Here is a 20,905-nt window from a genome sequence, read left to right as displayed (position 1 = left end):
CCTCAATTAAAAAGCAGATTGTCAGAGACTTCACTGGTGGCGCAATGGTCAGGAATCCACCTGCCTATGCAGGAGACACAGGTTTGAGCCCTGGTCCTCCCACACGTCATGGAACAACTAAACCCATGCACCACAATGACTGAGCCCACATGCCACAATTACTGAAGCCCATAGGCCTACAGCCTGTGCTCCACAGCAAGAGAAGCCACCGCAATGAGAAGCCTGTGCACCACAATGAAGAGTAGCCTCCACTCGCCGTAACTAGAGAAAGCCTGTGCGCAGCAATGAAGACCCAACACAGCCAAGAATAAATAAATAAATAAAAAAATAAATAAATAAATATTTAAGAAAAAGCAGATATTCAGACTGGATCAAAAAGCAAGACCCAACTGTATGCCACCTATAAGAAATGCACTTTAAACATACAGACATAAATTTGTAATAAGGTTAGAAATAAAATATACCACACTAACATGTGACAAAACAAAGCTAAGCTAGACTGGCTATATTAATACCAAACAAAGTAGACTTCAGAGCAAAAAACATTATCAGCAATAAACAAGGTCATTTCATAATGAGGAGTGTCAATTAATAAGAAGCACAACAACCCTAAACGTTTATGTGCCTAGTAACTTCAAAATATATGAAGCAAAACTTGAGAGAACTGCAAAGAAAAATAGACAAATCCACAATTACAGTCTGAGATTTCAATACCCCTCAATGAATAAGTGATAGAAAGAGCAGGCAGAAAATCATCAAGGATACTGTAGACTTGAACACCACCATTCTTTTCAAGTAGCCATGGAACACTTACCAAAAGAAGACTATATTCTGGGTTATAAAATAAAGGAGTAAGTCAAAAGGATTTAAGTCATACAAAGTATGTTCTCTGACCACAAAGCAATCAAACTGGAAATCAAGAACAAAAATATTTCTGGAAAATACTCCAATATTTGAAAACTAAATAACACACATCTAAATCATCCTTGGATTAAAGAGGTAATGAAAAGAGGAATTACAAAGTATTTTGAACTGAATAAAAATGAAAACATAATATATTACAATTTGTGGAATGCTGCTTACTTGCATGAAAATTTATAGCACTGGATGTCTGTATTAGAAAAGAAGGTCTCAAATCAATGACCTTGGCTTCCAACATAAAAATCCAGAAAAAGAGCAAATTAGGGGACTTCCCTGATGGTTCAGTGGTTAAGGATCTGCCTTCCAATCCAGGGGACACGGGTTTGATCCCTGGTCGGGGGACTAAAACCCCACATGCCATGGGGCAACTAAGCCCGCCCACTGCAACGACTGAACACACAAGCCACAACTAGAGAGCCGGCATGCCGCAACTACAGAGCCAACACACGCTGGAGCCCACACCCCATTTGGAGTGTCACAAATACTGAGCCCACACGCCACAACTAGAGAGAGAAGCCCATGCGCTGCAACAAAAGATCCCACATGCTGCAACTAAGACCTAACGCAGCCAAAAATAAAATAAATAAATAAATATTTTTAAAAAAAGAGCAAAGTAAACCCAAAGCAAGCAGAAGAAAGGAAATAAAAAACATCAAAGAAAAAATCAATGAGAGGGCTTCCCTGGTGGCACAGTGGTTGAGGGTCCGCCTGCCGATGCAGGGGACACGGGTTCGTGCCACGGTCGGGGAAGATCCCGCATGCCGCGGAGCGGCTGGGCCCGTGAGCCATGGCCGCTGAGCCTGCGCGTCCGGAGCCTGTGCTCCACAATGGGAGAGGCCACAACAGTGAGAGGCCCGCGCACCGCAAAAAAAAAAAAAAAAAAAAAATCAATGAGAAAAAACAAAACAAAAAAGACATGGAAAAATCAATGAGGGACTCCCCTGGTGGCACAATGGTTAAGAATCCACCTGCCAATGCAAGGGACACGGGTTTGATCCCTGGTCCAGGAAGATGCCACATACCGCAGAGCAACTAAGCCTGTGTGCCAAAACTACTGAGCCTGCATTTTACCATCCGCAAGCCACAACTACTGAGCCCAAGTGCCACAACTACTGAAGCCCATGTACCTAGAACCCATGCTCCACCACAAGAGAAGCCACAGCAATGTGAAGCACGCACACTGAACGAAGAGTAGCCCCCGCTTGCCACAACTAGAGAAAGCCTGAGCACAGCAATGAAGACCCAACACAGCCTAAAATAAATAAATAAATAAATATGTTTTAAAAAAAACAGTGAAAAAAAATATGTTCAGAAGATAAATAAAAGTGATAAAACTCTAGCCAGGCTGATAATGAAAAAAAAAAAAGAGAGAGAAGGCACAAATTACCAATTTCACAGAAATGAGTAATGAGAAATTACTACAGATTCTATAGATATTAAAAGACTGACAGAGTAATATTATGAACATTATGTAAATAAATTTGACAACTCAGATGAAGTGGGTAAATTCCTTGAAAGAGGGAAAATACCAAAGCTCAATCAAGAAAGAACAAATAGGGCTTTCCTGGTGGCGCAAGGGTTGAGAGTCCACCTGCCGATGCAGGGGACACGGGTTCGTGCCCGGGTCCAGGAAGATCCCACATGCCATGGAGCGGCTGGGCCCATGAGACATGGCCGCTGAGCCTGTGCGTCGGAGCCTATGCTCCGCCACGGGAGAGGCCACAGCACTGAGAGGCCTGAGTACAGAAAAAAAAAAAAAAGAAAGAAAGAACAAATAAACTAAATAGCCCTATATCTAAAAAAGAAACTAAAGTCCTACTTAAAGACCTTCCCACAAAGAAAATTCCAGGCCCAAATGGCTACACTGGTGAATCCTACCAAATATTACAACAGTATACACAAAAATATACATATAAATATACATATTTATACCATGGTCCTACCTTTACACTCCATGCCAAGTTGTTCTATTAGCAACATGGAATTCTTATAATTAGAGTAAAGCATCTGGCAATCCTCCAAAGCTGTTTCAGATGACTGAGTTAAGTCATCAAGGTCATCCATAGAATTAATTTGCTCTTTGACCTACAAATAAAAAATACTATTTCACAATGTCCCCAAAATACTTATAAAATATACTAAGTGTACAGAGGTGATAAATATCTCTTTATTAAAGCAAAAACACAGATACTTTTTAAAAGAACAGATTTTTATCAAAGGGATAATTTTATCAACAGTGTTTCTAAATTATTTTTTCAAAGTAAATGTTTCTACAACAAAGAAAGATTTTCTATTTTTCCACTATACCTTTCACAAAGTAATTTTTTACTACAGGATAATATTTTTTATAATTAATTTTTTACTCTACCTTGTTCTTTTCATTAGGTGTTTCCTTTGTAGCCCTAGAAAAACAAACGATTCTTTTCAGGCAAATATTAAATACTTAAAACACAAAGAATACCTAAACCTATTGTTTTTTACATAAAATCTTTGCATTGGTAATTAATTTTCTATAAAAGAGATTAAATGATAAATAGAAAGAGTAACATTAAAGGACAAAGAAAATACACCATAATAATATTAACAAAGCATTAAATTAGATTAAGCTGACAATCAAAGGAAAAGGAAAAACATAATGTTACTTGCATTATTTGATAGGAAGAAATATACCAGGGTTTTTTGTTATTGTCATTTTCAATAAAAACTAACTTTATGGCACTAAAACCTATTTGGAAAGTATTAAGTCCTTATATGAAAGAAACCCTTTTTTAAAAATCATGATATTAGCTTTTCGAGGACTTACTATGTAATTGCTATGCATTATTATAAGCACCTTACATGTCTTAAAGGCATTTTAATCCTCACAACAATTCTGGTAGAGAGGTAATACATTAGGTCCTTTTTACACAGGAAGAAATGCAGCACAGAAAGGCTAAGTAACTTGCCCAAGCCCATACAGCAGATCAGCAGCTGACCCAGAATTCAAACCCAGGAAATCTGGCTTCAACACTTGTGTTTCACAATATGATGAGAAGGTAATATTTATTTTTAAGTGTTTTTAAGTAATATGATAGCAAATGAATCTGTATTATCATTCCATGTCTAGTTATAACTATAAATAATAATTTCTGAATCTTACACATATTTTTCAAAAATAAAAAGACTTTAGACCCAGGCAATATTGGAATTCTATTTTCAATAAAGATTTGCTTTTGTAAAGAAATTCATCAACCCATTGATGAGGGTTTCATTCACCCATTCATTCATTCACCCATTCAGCTGTTTATTCATACATTCAACATATACTTAGCGCACAATACGTGTTAATGACACTTTTGGTATAGGAAGCATGACTTTTGTAATTTAGAACTTTATAATCCAAAAGTAATAATCTGTGATAGATTGTTAATAGTTTTTTTCCTATCAAATATAAACAAAATCTTACCCTTTTCCCTGGAATCTAAACCACTATGAAGTTACCGTAACCTGTTTTAGAGTACCTTACAAAACCATAGCCACTCATGATGATACTGTCATCTAGAATTATCAAGGAATGATTAAATCCTTTTCAGTATGGCCTAAATGTTTGTAAATTTGATTATATAATTTTTAAAAATCTATGTATGATAGAATAACTTTTAAGTACTCATCTGCATATTCAATTATATAAGAATATTACACTTCAAAATCAATGAACAAGCCCTTACCATAAAACTATACATGAATAGAAGTATTATGTACAATTAGTTTACTATAATATTTTAAAGATAATGTAATACAATCAATAAGCTTTCTAATATTGGACATGCAAACAAGATTAAACTGAATAAATGCATCCTCTACTGGCTCATTTCCAACAGCATACAAACATACTCTAAAAACTCCCATCTTAACATAAAAAGAGAAAGGAAACTCCCTTGAATTCCACATTCCTCTTCAGTTACCATCCAGTTCTCTATTGCCTTTCCCAGTAAATATTCTCTAAGGAGCCGTTTATACTTATTCACTACAGTCCAGCTTCCATGGGGAATATTTATTGAAACTACTTCTGGTCAAAGCCACTCGTCCTCATCTTAACCTTTCAGCAGCGTTCATCTGGTATAGTTGAGAATACTCCTGTCATGGCCTGTACACTATATTATGCTGTTCTATTTCCAGAAAAAGTATTCAGTGCTAATATTTCTTGACCTAAAAGAATTTGTAGATTTTACCTGCCATCATCCTGATCTACTCCACTTAAACTGCTGTCATCCTTCATGTGTAGCAGACCACCAATCAGTGAATCAGCCTTCTCAAACATTGGTGTAATCACACATTCTTTTGATGTCCATTTTTCATTTTCATTTTTCTTTACTTCCTTCATGTGCACGCCAGGACCGCTACTTTAAAAAATCCATTAAAAAGCCAATGTTTTCTAATAATTCTACTGATAAAGAATAAAAAACCAATTTTTGTAAAATTCCAACTCTTACCCATCATAAGTCATTTATTAGTTCACAAAACAGTTATGAAGTACCAACCATATGCAAGCAAATACAAATTCTTGCTTCAAAGACAGATACACAATTATGATACAATGTGATATGTAAGAGTTGACACATGAAAGTTATAAGTGAACATAGGAAAGCTTTACAGAAGAGGTTAAATAAACAGAGGAGGTCATGAGGAAAAGAAAATGGAGAAAATCATTCTACTTGGTGATTAGAATGTGAGCACAAAGTTTAGACACATGGAGTCTAGGTGTTTCCGAGAAACTTGGAAGGAAAAGTACAAAATACATGGAAGGAAGCAGAGAGATGAGTCTGGAAAGACATTCTGAAGAACCTCAAGTGCTACAATGAAAAGCTGAAGTTCACTGCCTAAAAGCAATGACTCTTAGACATGGGAGTAATAATTAGATTTCTACTATATTTTTTTGTTTTGTTTTGATATATAATAATGTTTAATTTGCATGATTTTTAAAAATAACATGAGGTACATAAAACATGAAAGAAGAACTCAAGGAAATATCTTGGGGGGAAAATTTACTTTTAAACACCCACATGTTGGGGTCATGTCAGCATCAGGGCTGAAAAATAGGTACCTCATAGTATCCCTCCACCACCAGCAACAATTTGGCATCTATCCACAGACAAAAGTGGCTTTGTGGCAGTTGCAGGATCCAGCACCATAAACCAAGGGACCTGGGAAGAGTCCTGCCCACCCAAGTGGTAACAGACATACAGACCACAGCCCAGCTGTGGACCCTGCATGGCCCATGAACTGGCTCCAGCCACTCTTAGCAACGTCCAGGGAACCCCTGGAAAACACTGTCTTAGACAATCACCCACAGATGAGAGAGCCTTTGTGGAAATCCAGGTTTCCAGCAGAGAAGTGCCAGCATACCACTGGAACCAAAAAATGCAAGTTGGGATACATTGGAGAGGGCAGTTATTAAAGACTGGAAGAGGTGACTGCTACTTCAAATTCAAAGACAGCAATGCAAAACTTCAAGTAGCATAAAAAAAATCAAGAAAACATGACACTACTAAAAGATCACAATAATTTTCCAGTAACAAATCCCAAAGACATGGAGATCTGCAATCTACCTGATAGAGAATTCAAAATAGTAGGTTTAAGGAAACTCAGTGAGCTACAAGAAAACACAGAAAGACAACCCAATAAAATCAGGAAAGTAATACACAAACAAGATGAGGAGTTTAACAAAGAGATAGAAATAATAAAAAATAACCAAATGGAAGTTTTGGAGCTGAAGAATACAATGAATGAAAGGAAAAATGCAATAAAGAGCACTGACAGCAGAATGGATCAAACAGAAGAAAGAATCTGTGAGTTAAGAGACAGGAGCTTTGAAATTATCCAATCAGAGGAGAATAAAGAAAAAAAGAATGAAAAAGTGGGAAGAAAGCCTACATGAATTACCAGAAACCATCAAAAGAAATAATTCATAAATCATTGCAGTTCCAGAAAGAGAAGATAGGGAGAAGGTGGCAGAAGCTTATTTAAAGAAAAAATGGTTGAGAACTTCCTAAACCTGGCGAGAGATTTGGATATTCAAGTTCCTAAAGCTCATAGGTCACCAAGCAAACTCAACTTAAAGAAATCCTCGCCAGAAGACATTATAACAAAACTGTCAAAAATCAAAGACAAAGAGAGAGTCTTAAAAGCAGCAAAAGTAAAGAGGCTTGTAAATTATAAGGGAACCCCCATAAGTCTATCAATGGATTTCAAGAGAGTAGGACGACATATTCAAAGTGCTAAAAGAAAAAACCTGCCAACCAAGAATACTCTATCCAGAAAAGTTGTCTTTCAGAAATGAAGGAGAGATAAAGGCTTTCCCAAACAAAGCAAAGCTGAGGGAGGTCATCACCACTAGACCTGCCTCACAAGAAATGCTGAAAGGACGCTAATTAGTAACATAAAATATATTTAAATATACAACACACTGGTAAAGGTAAGTATACAGTCAAATCCAGAATACTCTAATACTGTAATACGGTGGTGTGTTAACCAATTAACTCTAGTATTAAGGCTAAAGGACAAGAGTATTAGAAATAACTATAACCCTAGAAAAATATAAAATTTGTTAATCATGAACATTAGCTCAAATGAGAACTTGTTTTATAGGAAAATAACAATTATCTATTGTTAAATACTGACATAGGCTTACCTATCAGAATCTTCATTCTCCATGATAGGAAACTGTTGGTTATTAGTTTTTCTGCTCTTTCTCTGTTGAATTAATCCACTATCATCAGCATCATATATGTTTTCTGATACTTCCATTTCACTACTTTTGTGCTTCTTCTTTGCTTCTTCAACCTTTAATGAAAGTTTGACACTACATATAATTGTTATTACCTTATTCATTATAAAGACCTTTTCATTGTCATTAATTACTTGACTCAGAGTTTGCCCCGGCTTTAAGCAATAAAAATAGTTTTGTGCTTACTTTAATTTTTTTAATTACAAGTCATTGAAATTTTTGTAAAGTCTGCTTCTTTCTGTTTGAGGAAAAGAAATAAAATTTTAAAAATTTCAGAAAGGGCTTTCTTAATGTGGTGCAGCTATTCACATCCACTCCTCCCTGTCTCATGGCAGAGACAGAGAAATAAAGAGACAAAGACACAAAATTTGTCCTCTTTGGTCTTTACCACCTGGATTTTGCATTAAACAGCCAAATTTAGAGGATGGGACACCTTGGTGCTTCAGTAACAAAAAGGAAACATCCTTCTTTCTGCACTGAAGCTATTCTTCCCCCACTGCCTTTTACAATTCTTTTTTCATTTGGATCCTGGGAATATCAAAAAAGTGACGGTGTTCACTAAAATATATGAACCAAAGTTTACCAAAAAACAGGAGTAGAGTGAAATTGATGAACTGTTAGTTAGTGTGGAATTCTGGAAAATGAGTAATGCCTCCCAATTTCACATTCAATAACCATGAAATTTTATAGCTAAAGGGTATAGAAGTAATTATCTACTTTAGCCCCACTATTTACCAATAATGGGAATAAAACCAAGAAAGGTTCAATGATTTGTCCAAAGCCCCTAAAGTGGCATTTCCTATCATTTCATGGCACCAAAAGAGATGATACAATTCTGTAACCCTGAATCTGATAAATTACCAAATGAATACATCAGATTAATCAGATAAGTTAAAAGTGTGACTTTGGCAAAGTAATTTAATGCCTCAGTTGGGGGTAGGGCTCATCTCTTTTTCTTTTAAAGGAGAATATCTACAGATTTTTGTCTATCTTTAAAACTCAGTCAATGCACCTCATACACAAAAGAGCAAACAAACAAATTTAAAACTCTATTACTGGAAGGAAAAAAAACCTCACTGCACGTCAAAACTCAGTTTTCTCCTTTGGAGATAAATACTGAATTTGTTTGGCTGAGGGTTTATACTACCTATATGATAAAATCATACATGTCAAAACTTACCACATTTTATTAAACAACATAATGTAAAGGTCTGACTCAACAGAAATATCTGAGAGTGGTGATTAAAGAATATGTGGGAGTACATGTATTTGTTATTAAAAATATCTTGAAGTGGTCATGCTGGAATTCTAAGTGCCAAGCGATTGAGTAAAGCAGAGAAGATCGCATACACTAAAGCACAATAAAGAGATTAGTTTACCAGGAATACGTGTTTATGTCCCTTCTTTCAGTCACTGCTTCCTTCCCATACTATAGAGTGTAATTTATATTTAAAACCCAACAGATTAAAAAGAAACCCCCAAACCCTAGCTTATTATATTTCTTAAGCAATTTCCTTTGTGGAAATTCTGGCTCAGAAAGTCACACGGTATGTAGCTAAATTAGTTTCCCAGTTCATATGAAAGACTGACAGAGAGAGACTTAGGTTGATTAAGGAACAAAAGCCATGAAAATAGTTTCCTATTATTTAGATGGCAGAAGTAATCTATTTCTACACAATTACCTATTTAGCTGACCCCATTTTATTACTAAGTGGAAAATCAGAATGGATCAGATCATTGATAAAGAGAAAGAACAAAGTAGCAGCAAATGAAACTCTACCTCTTTTTGAAGTTGAATTTTCCGTTGTCTGAAAGCCAGGAACTCTACTTGTAACATGGCTATCTCATTCTTAAGCCTTTGCATATTTTGCTGTAATTCTTCATTTAGATACACTTGGGATCTTCTGTTACTATTCAGTGGAGAAGAACTCCCATTTTCTAATTCAGGTTGCATGCTTTTAGAGTTATTAGCACTGCAATTATCTGCAAGCAATGGCTTCTGGAACCAGTCTTGTATTGGTTTGGTTTTCTTATAAGTATTTGTAACAGCAGAAATATCACGACTTTTTATTTGAATCATGTGTTTCATTTCATTGGAGCGGGCAAGCCATAAATCAAAAAGTCTTTTGGGATCACTAGACTGAGGTATACATCCGATATCTAATTTCCAATTAGTGGTATTTTGGTTCATATTTTGTAACATTTGCATATCAAACTCTTGGTCTTCTTGCATTTCAAATGTAACTACTGGGTCCCTTACTTTTTTATTTTCTGTATCATTATAAAAACTCTCCTCATTTTTGTTAAAAACATGTTCAGTGTCTGGTTTATCACTTTCATAGTCTAATTTAATTTCAGTTAAATAAAGCTGTGAAGATGATGGGCAAGCATGTCCCCAAGACCCAGAGGTTAAATAAGATGGAAAAACATTTTCAAGACTGGGGTCTTTTTGTTCAGGAAATGCTTGGAATGCTAGAGAGACAGATACTCCAAATGCAACTTTTGCCTCACAGTCAGGTATATTATTTTTCAAATTAGAAGGTATTTCCTTTATGTTTGCTCCTTCTTTAGGGTCATCATGTAGTGGCTCTTCCTCAGGACAAACAGTAATTTTGTATTTTTCAAAAGTTCCACCAAACTTCCACTTTAACTTATTTGTGATGTGTTTGAAGTTATTTTTCCACCCTAATTTGCCTTGTTTGATCCACATTTCCTCATGCTTTTGTACACAAGGAAGTCCTGAACATACAGATATGTCCTCTCTATCACATTCCTTATTCATTTCTGGTTCTTGAGGCATTTTTTGCAGATGCAAAAGCATAAGATCAATTGGCTTGATTTGATTTTCAGATGTCTTTTCTGTCAGGGTACATGTTTGTAAAATAACTTTATCCTTAAGTAATCAAGGACAGACAAAGAAAAATAAGAAAATAATTAAACTTAACCATTAAACTTCTTAATCTATGTTTAGCTACTCACAAATCACTGGATTACAACTAAGAAGTGAAAAATAACTTGCCTTAGCCTGAAACAGGAGAAAAACATGAACTCACAAACCCAATTTTGTCACTGTTTTTTGAACTAAATAATTCATATATGTTAAATCTACCAAAAATGAATTAGGAGATGATTTTTAATGTTACAAAGGCTTCCTTACTTAAAAATATTTCACCTCACTGTACCTTAAAAAGTCCCTATGTGCACGTAAGCATTTTTTTTTAAGGACTAGTAACTGGAGAATAGACCAACCTTGAATTACTGGGAGCCAAAATCAATTAACACCAATCAGAAAGAGGAACAAATTCCTAAATTTTAATGCAAATTATATACTATGATAGTATTATACGTTGATATAATACCTGCTTTCATTCAGTTATATTATATTCTAATATCCACTAATGAAAGTGGATAAAACATTGTTTAATATTATTTACTGGTTTCCTACCCTGAAATGAAATAAATTAGAAAGTTATTGTCTGTACCCTAACAACAAAGGTCCAATTCTGGAAGGTCTGCTTCCTTAATAGGCAATTGGGTTGATTGTATGACCCCTTCTTCCCTGAATGTAGATCCTTAGGTCGATTACATAGAGGTCACAAGACAGAATAAATTTTTAATCTTGGCATTAGTGACTGGCAACTTGAAACTACAAATTTTGAACAGCTGGGAATGATTTCTCCTTCCATGAATCTAACTCACGGACCATCACTGATATACTGTTCATAATTTCAACTGCTTAATCATACGATTCAGTATTTGATTATCACCTTCTTTATCATGTAAGGAAGAAGCAAACAATATTCAGGAAATTTTTTTCCCTCAATTCCAAGTACAAAGTTTAACTATAAATTATAATAGATTCTAACAATATTTTAAGCTTTGTAATTAAAGCACTATAAAAACTAACTATTAAATTATTATCTATCAATTCTAAGAGGTTAATTTTGAAAGGTAATTTCATTTGAACTCTGTTATGTTGTTAAAGCATAGAAAACAATATTGAGCCAGAAATTTACATTTACATTTTTACATACCTGTGAGTGGTTATTTTCACTTCCATCAAGCCTTTCTTGTGCTTCCTCCGATGTTATTTCTAAGTCTACCTCTGCTGACAAATCTATATGTTTAGTTAAAATTAACTACTTAGAACAGTTAGATAAAAGACATAATCTTTATAAAAATAGATTTAAAAAATTTTATCAAATGACAATTTAAATTAAGCTTAATCTTTAGCTGAATATTTACTTCTTTAAGAAATACTTCTAATTACCTAAAACTCCAACAAACCATCTGGGAAACACCAGATGTCACCAGGTTACAGGCACACAAACATCTCAAAGATTCATTTACAAATTCATCCACCAAACATCAATGAACAGAACAATCAAAAACCAAACAAAGGGTTTCCCTGGTGGCGCAGTGGTTGAGAGTCCACCTGCCGATGCAGGGGACACAGGTTCGTGCCGCAGTCTGGGAAGATCCCACATGCCGCAGAGCCGCTGGTACCGTGAGCCATGGCTGCTAGGCCTGTGCGTCTGGAGCCTGTGCTCCGCAGTGGGAGAGTCCACAACAGTGAGAGGCCCGCATACCGCAAAACAAACAAACAAACAAACAAAATTTAAAAATACAGGACAAACATAGAAAGTCACAATATACTCTGTTCTCTACTTCATAATAGTACCTATTTAAAAACACACCAAGCTTCAACTGCAACGTTATTCATGGTTTCCAAAATTACTGTTACTTTTCATGCTTTTATCAGTTCCTTAATCTGAAATGTTTTCCTCTACTCTTCTGACAAAGTTCTTTTCATCTTTTAAGACTCAGCCTGCTTTGTGAAGTCCTCCTTGATTAAAGCTCTCTTTCCCCAAATATCTCTTTCCTAGTAGCTACCTTAGTACTTTATAGATTTTTCTAGTGTATCTTCATCACCTGAACTGTAAATTATTTCTTCACATCTATCCTCTTTGCTTCTAGACTGTAGAGGACAATCTCTTGAAATCATCTTTGTATAAACAGTCTTTATTTTACTCAATAATTATTTATTGAGTTCCTGCTCAGTACTAAACATTGAGTTTAAAGAAGAATGTAGATGAAAGGTGTCAGGGATGGCTTTTCTAGAGATAATGCCTGAGCTGAGACTTACACAGTGAGGTCAGTCAGATTCAAGGGAATAGAGGGCAGGAAAGGGAGAGAGCATGGAAAGCTGTAGCAAGACAGGCAGAGAAGCATACATAAAACAGGGTGAATAGTTGTCTAAAATACAGGGATAGATGAGAGAGCATCACCAGCAGTTCAGAATTCCAGAGCAAAGGACAGACAGAAAGGGCTAGAGAGGGAGAGTCAGGTAGAAGTTAGATTATGAAAGCCTCGTGTCATTCTAAGATGGCTGGACATTAATATGCTTTAAAGAGTGGTTCACGATCACTGGTGCACTTGAGATAGATCACTCTAAATGCTGCGGGAGGGATGAATTTGAAGGCCATACAAATAAATAGAGGGAGAAGAATTTGATGACATTATAATGCAAAAAAAAAGGTGATGCAGGCCTACACTGAGGGACTGTTTCCAGAAATATTTAGGATATAAAATTACCAGGACCCAGCATAGAATAAATCTTTATTAAATAAATAAATGCACGAATCCTGGGCCCCTCAAGAACTAGACTCTGCTTATTACTTTATAAAAGGTATCAACTGAGAAGAGAAATGATCTGCATGAACTGTTTTAAGTTGCTTGTATTTAGTTTCCAGTTTTCCTGTTTCACATCTTCCTGTGTTGAAGGGGCTCGTGTAGGTGTTTCATTTGAATTTGTGCTTCTTGGACCTACCAAACTCATGGAGAAATGAGAGCAAACAAGTCACTTGTATAGATAAAAAAAACTTTGAGTTTATAGCTTGTAGTCACTACTCTAGGAGATAACTGAGAATCTTTTGTAAATGTAACATTAATTCCACAGGTAAGGAAAGACAAGAAGATAAAACTATAGGACTGGAAAAAGAAAACAGTGTATGATTTATTACTATAGCCCTGATCATATGACTGATTAAGAGCACTAACTTAATCGGTATTTATGTAGAACATATATTAGATGTGGTTAATCAATAGACTGGGCATCCTAGTAGAATTAGAATTGATTTTCCTTACACTATCTTTAAATGATCAGCACTCCTTAAAACCAATATCCCTTGTGAACTATTAATTCATTAAAAATAATAAGTTGATATACTATGTGGACACAGCTAAGAAGGAGGGACTATGTAGCAATCCCCAATGACTCCCATTACTGCTGGGAAAGCCAATTCTAAAATATATAAACTCATAGAAAATACAAGAAATAGTTTAGTATTTGGTTTTGGAGGTGCTTGTTTCGTTACATTGAATATAGTTATAACTAATACTAATGAATTCAGAGCTAAACAAAAATAAAGCTAAGAAACTACATTTTGAGAAGGGAATATTGAGATGTCTGCCTAGGTTTCCCAACTAGTCCCAAAGTTCTAAATATAATCTTGCTATCCACTCTCAGGTGTATGCTAAATACTAGTCTAACAAACCTATTCTCTCTCCTAATTCCCTTCCTTATTTATTATGTTGCTTTGGTCAGAGGAAGAATGCAAACGTCTTGCTAAAAGACGTTTGGCTGCAGGTTGAATAAAAGGAGTAAACACAAAGCAGATTTTGCCACAAAATGATTTTGGAAACATCAGGATTATGGTGAAGCCATGCCAAGGTGGCCTACGGTTGAGTGCTCTAAGCTTATTTATTACATTGTTTGCTTTCTCTGTTTTCTGGCAGTTGTGACTCACACAGGTCACGGAGCATGTAATCCCCTAACAGAAACAACACTCCGATATTAATCTTTTCTTTATCTGTTAAGGTCATCTGTCCAAATTCTGTGGATGCTGACTGAGTTTTGGTCATTGATTGTGACACAAATGGATATTTATCATCAACTTTCAAATGCCCGGCTCTTTGACAAGTCTCATTATTGAGCGACAAACTAGCAGAATCCCAACCTGAAAAATCTGAAAACAAAGTTTCCGTTTATTAGAATGTGAATACTAATACAAATTTGACTAACCTGAACAAATTCTTTCTTCAGAGAAGGAGTCCCATGTCCTCCTCTCCCCCCAAACCCACTACTCCCTCATGGCTTATTGTATCTTACATGTCATTGCCATTCATATAGATACGTTAAGTATTGCCTCTCATTTTTTCTAATTTTTAATTTTCTAGTGTTACTTACTTTGATTCACTCATCAATCTCTATTACATATTCTGTATACCTTAAGAGCTTTATTAATAATTATGTTTCTTCAAATTATAAATTTTTTCATTAACAAAATTATGTCTAACCATTTATTTTATGTTTAAATATGCATGACAGTATTGTGTGTTCCAGAGACATGGGTTTTAAAAAATCTTTTAATGGACTTCCGAGTAAGATGGCGGAAGAGTAAGACGCGGAGATCACCTTCCTCCCCACAGATACACCAGAAATACAGCTACACGTGGAACAACTCCTACAGAACACCTACTGAACGCTGGCAGAAGACCCCAGACCTCCCAAAAGGCAAGAAACTCCCCACATACCTGGGTAGGGCAAAGCAGAGAGATTCCCGCACAGAGGAGCAGTGCCGAGCGGCACTCACCAGCCCGAGAGGCTTGTCTGCTCCCCCGCCGGGGCGGGCGGCGCTGGAGCTGAGGCTCGGGCTTCGGTCAGAGCGCAGGGAGAGGACTGGGGCTGGCGGCGAGAACTCAGCCTGAAGGGGGCTAATGTGCCACAGCTAGCCGGGAGGGAGTCCGGAAAAACTCTGGAGCTGCCGAAGAGGCAGGAGACTTTTTCTTCCCTCTTGGTTTCCTGGTGCGCGAGGAGAGGGGATTAAGAGCGCCACGTAAAGGAGCTCCAGAGACGGGCGCGAGTCGCGGCTGAAATCGCGGAGCCCAGAGACGGGCGTGGGACGCTGGGGCTGCTGCTGCCGCCGCCAAGAAGCCTGTGTGCGAGCGCAGGTCACTGTCCACACCGCCCTTCCGGGAGCCTGTGCAGCCTGCCACTGCACGGGTCCCGGGATCCAGGGGCGGCTTCCCTGGGAGAACGCACGGCACGCCTCGGGCTGGTGCAACGTCACGCCGACCTCTGCCGCTGCAGGCTCGCCCCGCACTCCGTGCCCCTCCCTCCCGCCCGGCCTGAGTGAGCCAGAGTCCCCGAAGAGGCTGCTCCTTTAACCCTGTCCTGTCTGAGCGAGGAACAGACGCCCTCTGGCGACCTACACGCAGAGGCGGGGCCAAATCCAAAGCTGAGACCCAGGAGCTGTGAGAACAAAGAAGAGAAAGGGAAACCTCTCCCAGCAGCCTCAGAAGCAGCGGATTAAAGCTCCACAATCAACTCCATGTACCCTGCATCTGTGGAATACATGAATAGACAACAAATCATCCCAAATTGAGTAGCCAGGAGTCAGTGCTGTGCCTCTGAGGTGGGAGAGCCAACTTCAGGACACTGGTCCACAAGAGACCTCCCAGCTCCACATAATATCAAACGGCGAAAATCTTCCAGAGATCTCCATCTCAACACCAGCACCCAGCTTCACTCAACGACCAGCAAGCTACAGTGCTGGACACCCTATGCCAAACAACTAGCAAGACAGGAACACAACGCCACCCATTAGCAGAGAGGCTGCCTCAATTCATAAAAAGTCCGCAAACACCCCAAAACACACCACCAGACGTGGACCTGCCCACCAGAAAGACAAGATCCAGCCTCATCCACCAGAACACAGGCACTAGTCCCCTCCACCAAGAAGCCTACACAACCCACTAAACCAACCTTAGCCACAGGGGACAGACACCAAAAACAACGGGAACTACGAACCTGCAGCCTGCAAAAAGGAGACCCCAAACACAGTAACATAAGCAAAATGAGAAGACAGAAAAACACACAGCAGGAGAAGGAGCAAGATAAAAACCCACCAGACCTAACAAATGAAGAGGTAATAGGCAGTCTATCTGAAAAAGAATTCAGAATAATGATGGTAAAGATGATCCAAAATCTTGGAAATAGAATAGACAAAATGCAAGAAACAGTTAACAAGGACCTAGAAGAACTAAAGACGAATCAAGCATCGATTAAAAACACAATAAATGAAATAAAAAATACTCTAGAAGGGATCAATAGCAGAATAACTGAGGCAGAAGAACGGATAAGTGAGGTGGAAGATAAAATAGTGGAAATAACTGCTGCAGAGCAAAATAAAGAAAAAAGAATGAAAAGAACAGAGGACAGTCTCAGAGACCTCTGGGACAACATTAAATGCACCAACATTCGAATTATAGGGGTTCCAGAAGAAGAAGAGAAAAAGAAAGGGACTGAGAAAATATTTGAAGAGATTATAGTTGAAAACTTCCCTAATATGGGAAAGGAAATAGTTAATCAAGTCCAGGAGGCACAGAGAGTCCCATACAGAATAAATCCAAGGAGAAATACACCAAGACACATATTAATCAAACTGTCAAAAATTAAACACAAAGAAATCATATTAAAAGCAGCAAGGCAAAAACAACAAATAACACACAAGGGAATCCCCATCAGGATAACAGCTGATCTCTCAGCAGAAACTCTACAAGCCAGAAGGGAGTGGCAGGACATACTTAAAGTGATGAAGGAGAAAAACCTGCAACCAAGATTACTCTACCCAGCAAGGATCTCATTCAGATTTGATGGAGAAATTAAAACCTTTACAGACAAGCAAAAGCTGAGAGAGTTCAGCACCACCAAACCAGCTTTACAACAAATGCTAAAGGAACTTCTCTAGGCAAGAAACACAACAGAAGGAAAAGAACTACAATAATGAACCCAAAACAATTAAGAAAATGGGAATAGGAACATACATATCAATAATTACCTTAAATGTAAATGGACTAAATGCTCCCACCAAAAGACACAGACTGGCTGAATGGATACAAAAACAAGACCCATATATATGCTGTCTACAAGAGACCGACTTCAGACCTAGAGACACATACAGATTGAAAGTAAGGGGATGGAAAAAGATATTCCATGCAAATGGAAATCAAAAGAAAGCTGGGGTAGCAATTCTTATATCAGACAAAATAGAATTTAAAATAAAGACTATTAGAAGAGACAAAGAAGGACACTACATAACGATAAAGGGATCGATCCAAGAAGAAGATAAAACAATTGTAAATATTTAGGCACCCAACATAGGAGCACCTCAATACATAAGGGAAATATTAACAGCCATAAAAGGAGAAATCGACAGTAACACAATCATAGTAGGGGACTTTAACACCCCACTTTCACCAATGGACAGGTCATCCAAAATGAAAATAAATAAGGAAACACAAGCTTTAAATGATACATTAAACAAGATGGACTTAATTGATATTTATAGGACATTCCATCCAAAAACAACAGAATACACATTTTTCTCAAGTGCTCATGGAACATTCTCCAGGATAGATCATATCTTGGGTCACAAATCAAGCCTTGGTAAATTTAAGAAAATTGAAATTGTATCAAGTATCTTTTCCGACCACAATGCTATGAGACTAGATATCAATTACAGGAAAAGAGCTGTAAAACATACAAACACATGGAGGCTAAACAATACACTACTTAATAACAAAGTGATCACTGAAGAAATCAAAGAGGAAATTAAAAAATACCTAGAAACAAATGACAATGGAGACACGACGACCCAAAACCTATGGGATGCAGCAAAAGCAGTTCTAAGAGGGAAGTTTATGGCAATACAATCCCACCTTAAGAAACAGGAAATATCTCGAATAAACAACCTAACCTTGCACCTAAAGCAATTAGAGAAAGAAGAACAAAAACATCCCAAAGTTAGCAGAAGGAAAGAAATCATAAAAATCAGATCAGAAATAAATGAAAAAGAAATGAAGGAAACGATAGCAAAGATCAATAAAACTAAAAGCTGGTTCTTTGAGAAGATAAACAAAATTGATAAACCATTAGCCAGACTCATCAAGAAAAAAAGGGAGAAGACTCAAATCAATAGAATTAGAAATGAAAAAGGAGAAGTAACAACTGACACTGCAGAAATACAAAAGATCATGAGAGATTACTATAAGCAACTCTATGCCAATAAAATGGACAACCTGGAAGAAATGGACAAATTCTTAGAAATGCACAACCTGCCAAGACTGAATCAGGAAGAAATAGAAAATATGAACAGACCAATCACAAGCACTGAAATTGAAACTGTGATTAAAAATCTTCCAACAAACAAAAGCCCAGGACCAGATGGCTTCACAGGCGAATTCTATCAAGCATTTAGAGAAGAGCTAACACCTATCCTTCTCAAACTCTTCCAAAATATAGCAGAGGGAGGAACACTCCCAAACTCATTCTACGAGGCCACCATCACCTTGATACCAAAACCAGACAAGGATGTCACAAAGAAAGAAAACTACAGGCCAATATCACTGATGAACATAGATGCAAAAATCCTCAACAAAATACTAGCAAACAGAATCCAACAGCACATTAAAAGGATCATACACCATGATCAAGTGGGGTTTATTCCAGGAATGCAAGGATTCTTCAATATACGCAAATCAATCAATGTGATACACCATATTAACAAACTGAAGGAGAAAAACCATATGATCATCTCAATAGATGCAGAGAAAGCTTTTGACAAAATTCAACACCCATTTATGATAAAAACCCTGCAGAAAGTAGGCATAGAGGGAACTTTCCTCAACATAATAAAGGCCATATATGACAAACCCACAGCCAGCATCGTCCTCAAGGGTGAAAAACTGAAACCATTTCCACTAAGATCAGGAACAAGACAAGGTTGCCCACTCTCACCACTCTTATTCAACATAGTTTTGGAAGTTTTAGCCACAGCAATCAGAGAAGAAAAGGAAATAAAAGGAATCCAAATGGGAAAAGAAGAAGTAAAGCTGTCACTGTTTGCAGATGACATGATACTATACATAGAGAATCCTAAAGATGCTACCAGAAAACTACTAGAGCTAATCAATGAATTTGGTAAAGTTGCAGGATACAAAATTAATGCACAGAAATCTCTGGCATTCCTATATACTAATGATGAAAAATCTGAAAGTGAAATCAAGGAAACACTCCCATTTACCATTGCAACAAAAAGAAAAAAATATCTAGGAATAAACCTACCTAAGGAGACAAAAGACCTGTATGCAGAAAATTATAAGACACTGATGAAAGAAATTAAAGATGATACAAATAGATGGAGAGATGTACCATGTTCTTGGATTGGAAGAATCAACATTGTGAAAATGACTCTACTACCCAAAGCAATCTACAGATTCAATGCAATACCTATCAAACTACCAATGGCATTTTTCACAGAACTAGAACAAAAAATTTCACAATTTGTATGGAAACACAAAAGACCCCGAATAGCCAAAGCAATCTTGAGAACGAAAAACGGAGCTGGAGGAATCAGGCTCCCTGACTTCAGACTATACTACAAAGCTACAGTAATCAAGACAGTATGGTACTGGCACAAAAACAGAAAGATAGATCAATGGAACAGGATAGAAAGCCCAGAGATAAACCCACGGACATATGGTCACCTTATCTTTGATAAAGGAGGCAGGAATGTACAGTGGAGAAAGGACAGTCTCTTCAATAAGTGGTGCTGGGAAAACTGGACAGGGACATGTAAAAGTATGAGATTAGATCACTCCCTAACACCATACACAAAAATTAGCTCAAAATGGATTAAAGACCTAAATGTAAGGCCAGACACTATCAAACTCCTAGAGGAAAACATAGGCAGAACACTCTATGACATAAATCACAGCAAGATCCTTTTGGACCCACCTCCTAGAGAAATGGAAATAAAGACAAAAATAAACACATGGGACCTAATGAAACTTCAAAGCTTTTGCACAGCAAAGGAAACCATAAACAAGACGAAAAGACAACCCTCAGAATGGGAGAAAATATTTGCAAATGAAGCAACTGACAAAGGATTAATCTCCAAAATTTATAAGCAGCTCATGCAGCTCAATATCAAAAAAACAAAAAACCCAATCCAAAAATGGGCAGAAGACCTAAATAGACATTTCTCCACAGAAGATATACAGACAGCCAACAAACACATGAAAGGATGCTCAACATCTTTACTCATTAGAGAAATGCAAATCAAAACTACAATGAGATATCATCTCACACCAGTC

General features: G+C 37.2%; 1 protein-coding gene across 1 annotated transcript in view; it reads right to left on the bottom strand.

Moving 5' to 3' along the window:
• Positions 1-20,905, bottom strand: part of LOC132488546 (ankyrin repeat domain-containing protein 26-like) — a 145,026-nt gene that overhangs the window by 37,610 nt on the left and 86,511 nt on the right. Inside the window, 6 exon segments of the mRNA XM_060096844.1 lie at positions 2,865-3,006; positions 3,290-3,323; positions 5,133-5,300; positions 7,592-7,743; positions 9,468-10,580; positions 11,722-11,804. Of these exon segments, the coding sequence (XP_059952827.1) occupies positions 2,865-3,006; positions 3,290-3,323; positions 5,133-5,300; positions 7,592-7,743; positions 9,468-10,580; positions 11,722-11,804 (1,692 nt within the window).

This window comes from Mesoplodon densirostris, chromosome 4 (assembly GCF_025265405.1).
Source record: "Mesoplodon densirostris isolate mMesDen1 chromosome 4, mMesDen1 primary haplotype, whole genome shotgun sequence".
Lineage (NCBI taxonomy): Eukaryota > Metazoa > Chordata > Mammalia > Artiodactyla > Ziphiidae > Mesoplodon > Mesoplodon densirostris.
This window is presented reverse-complemented; position numbering and strand designations above follow the sequence as displayed.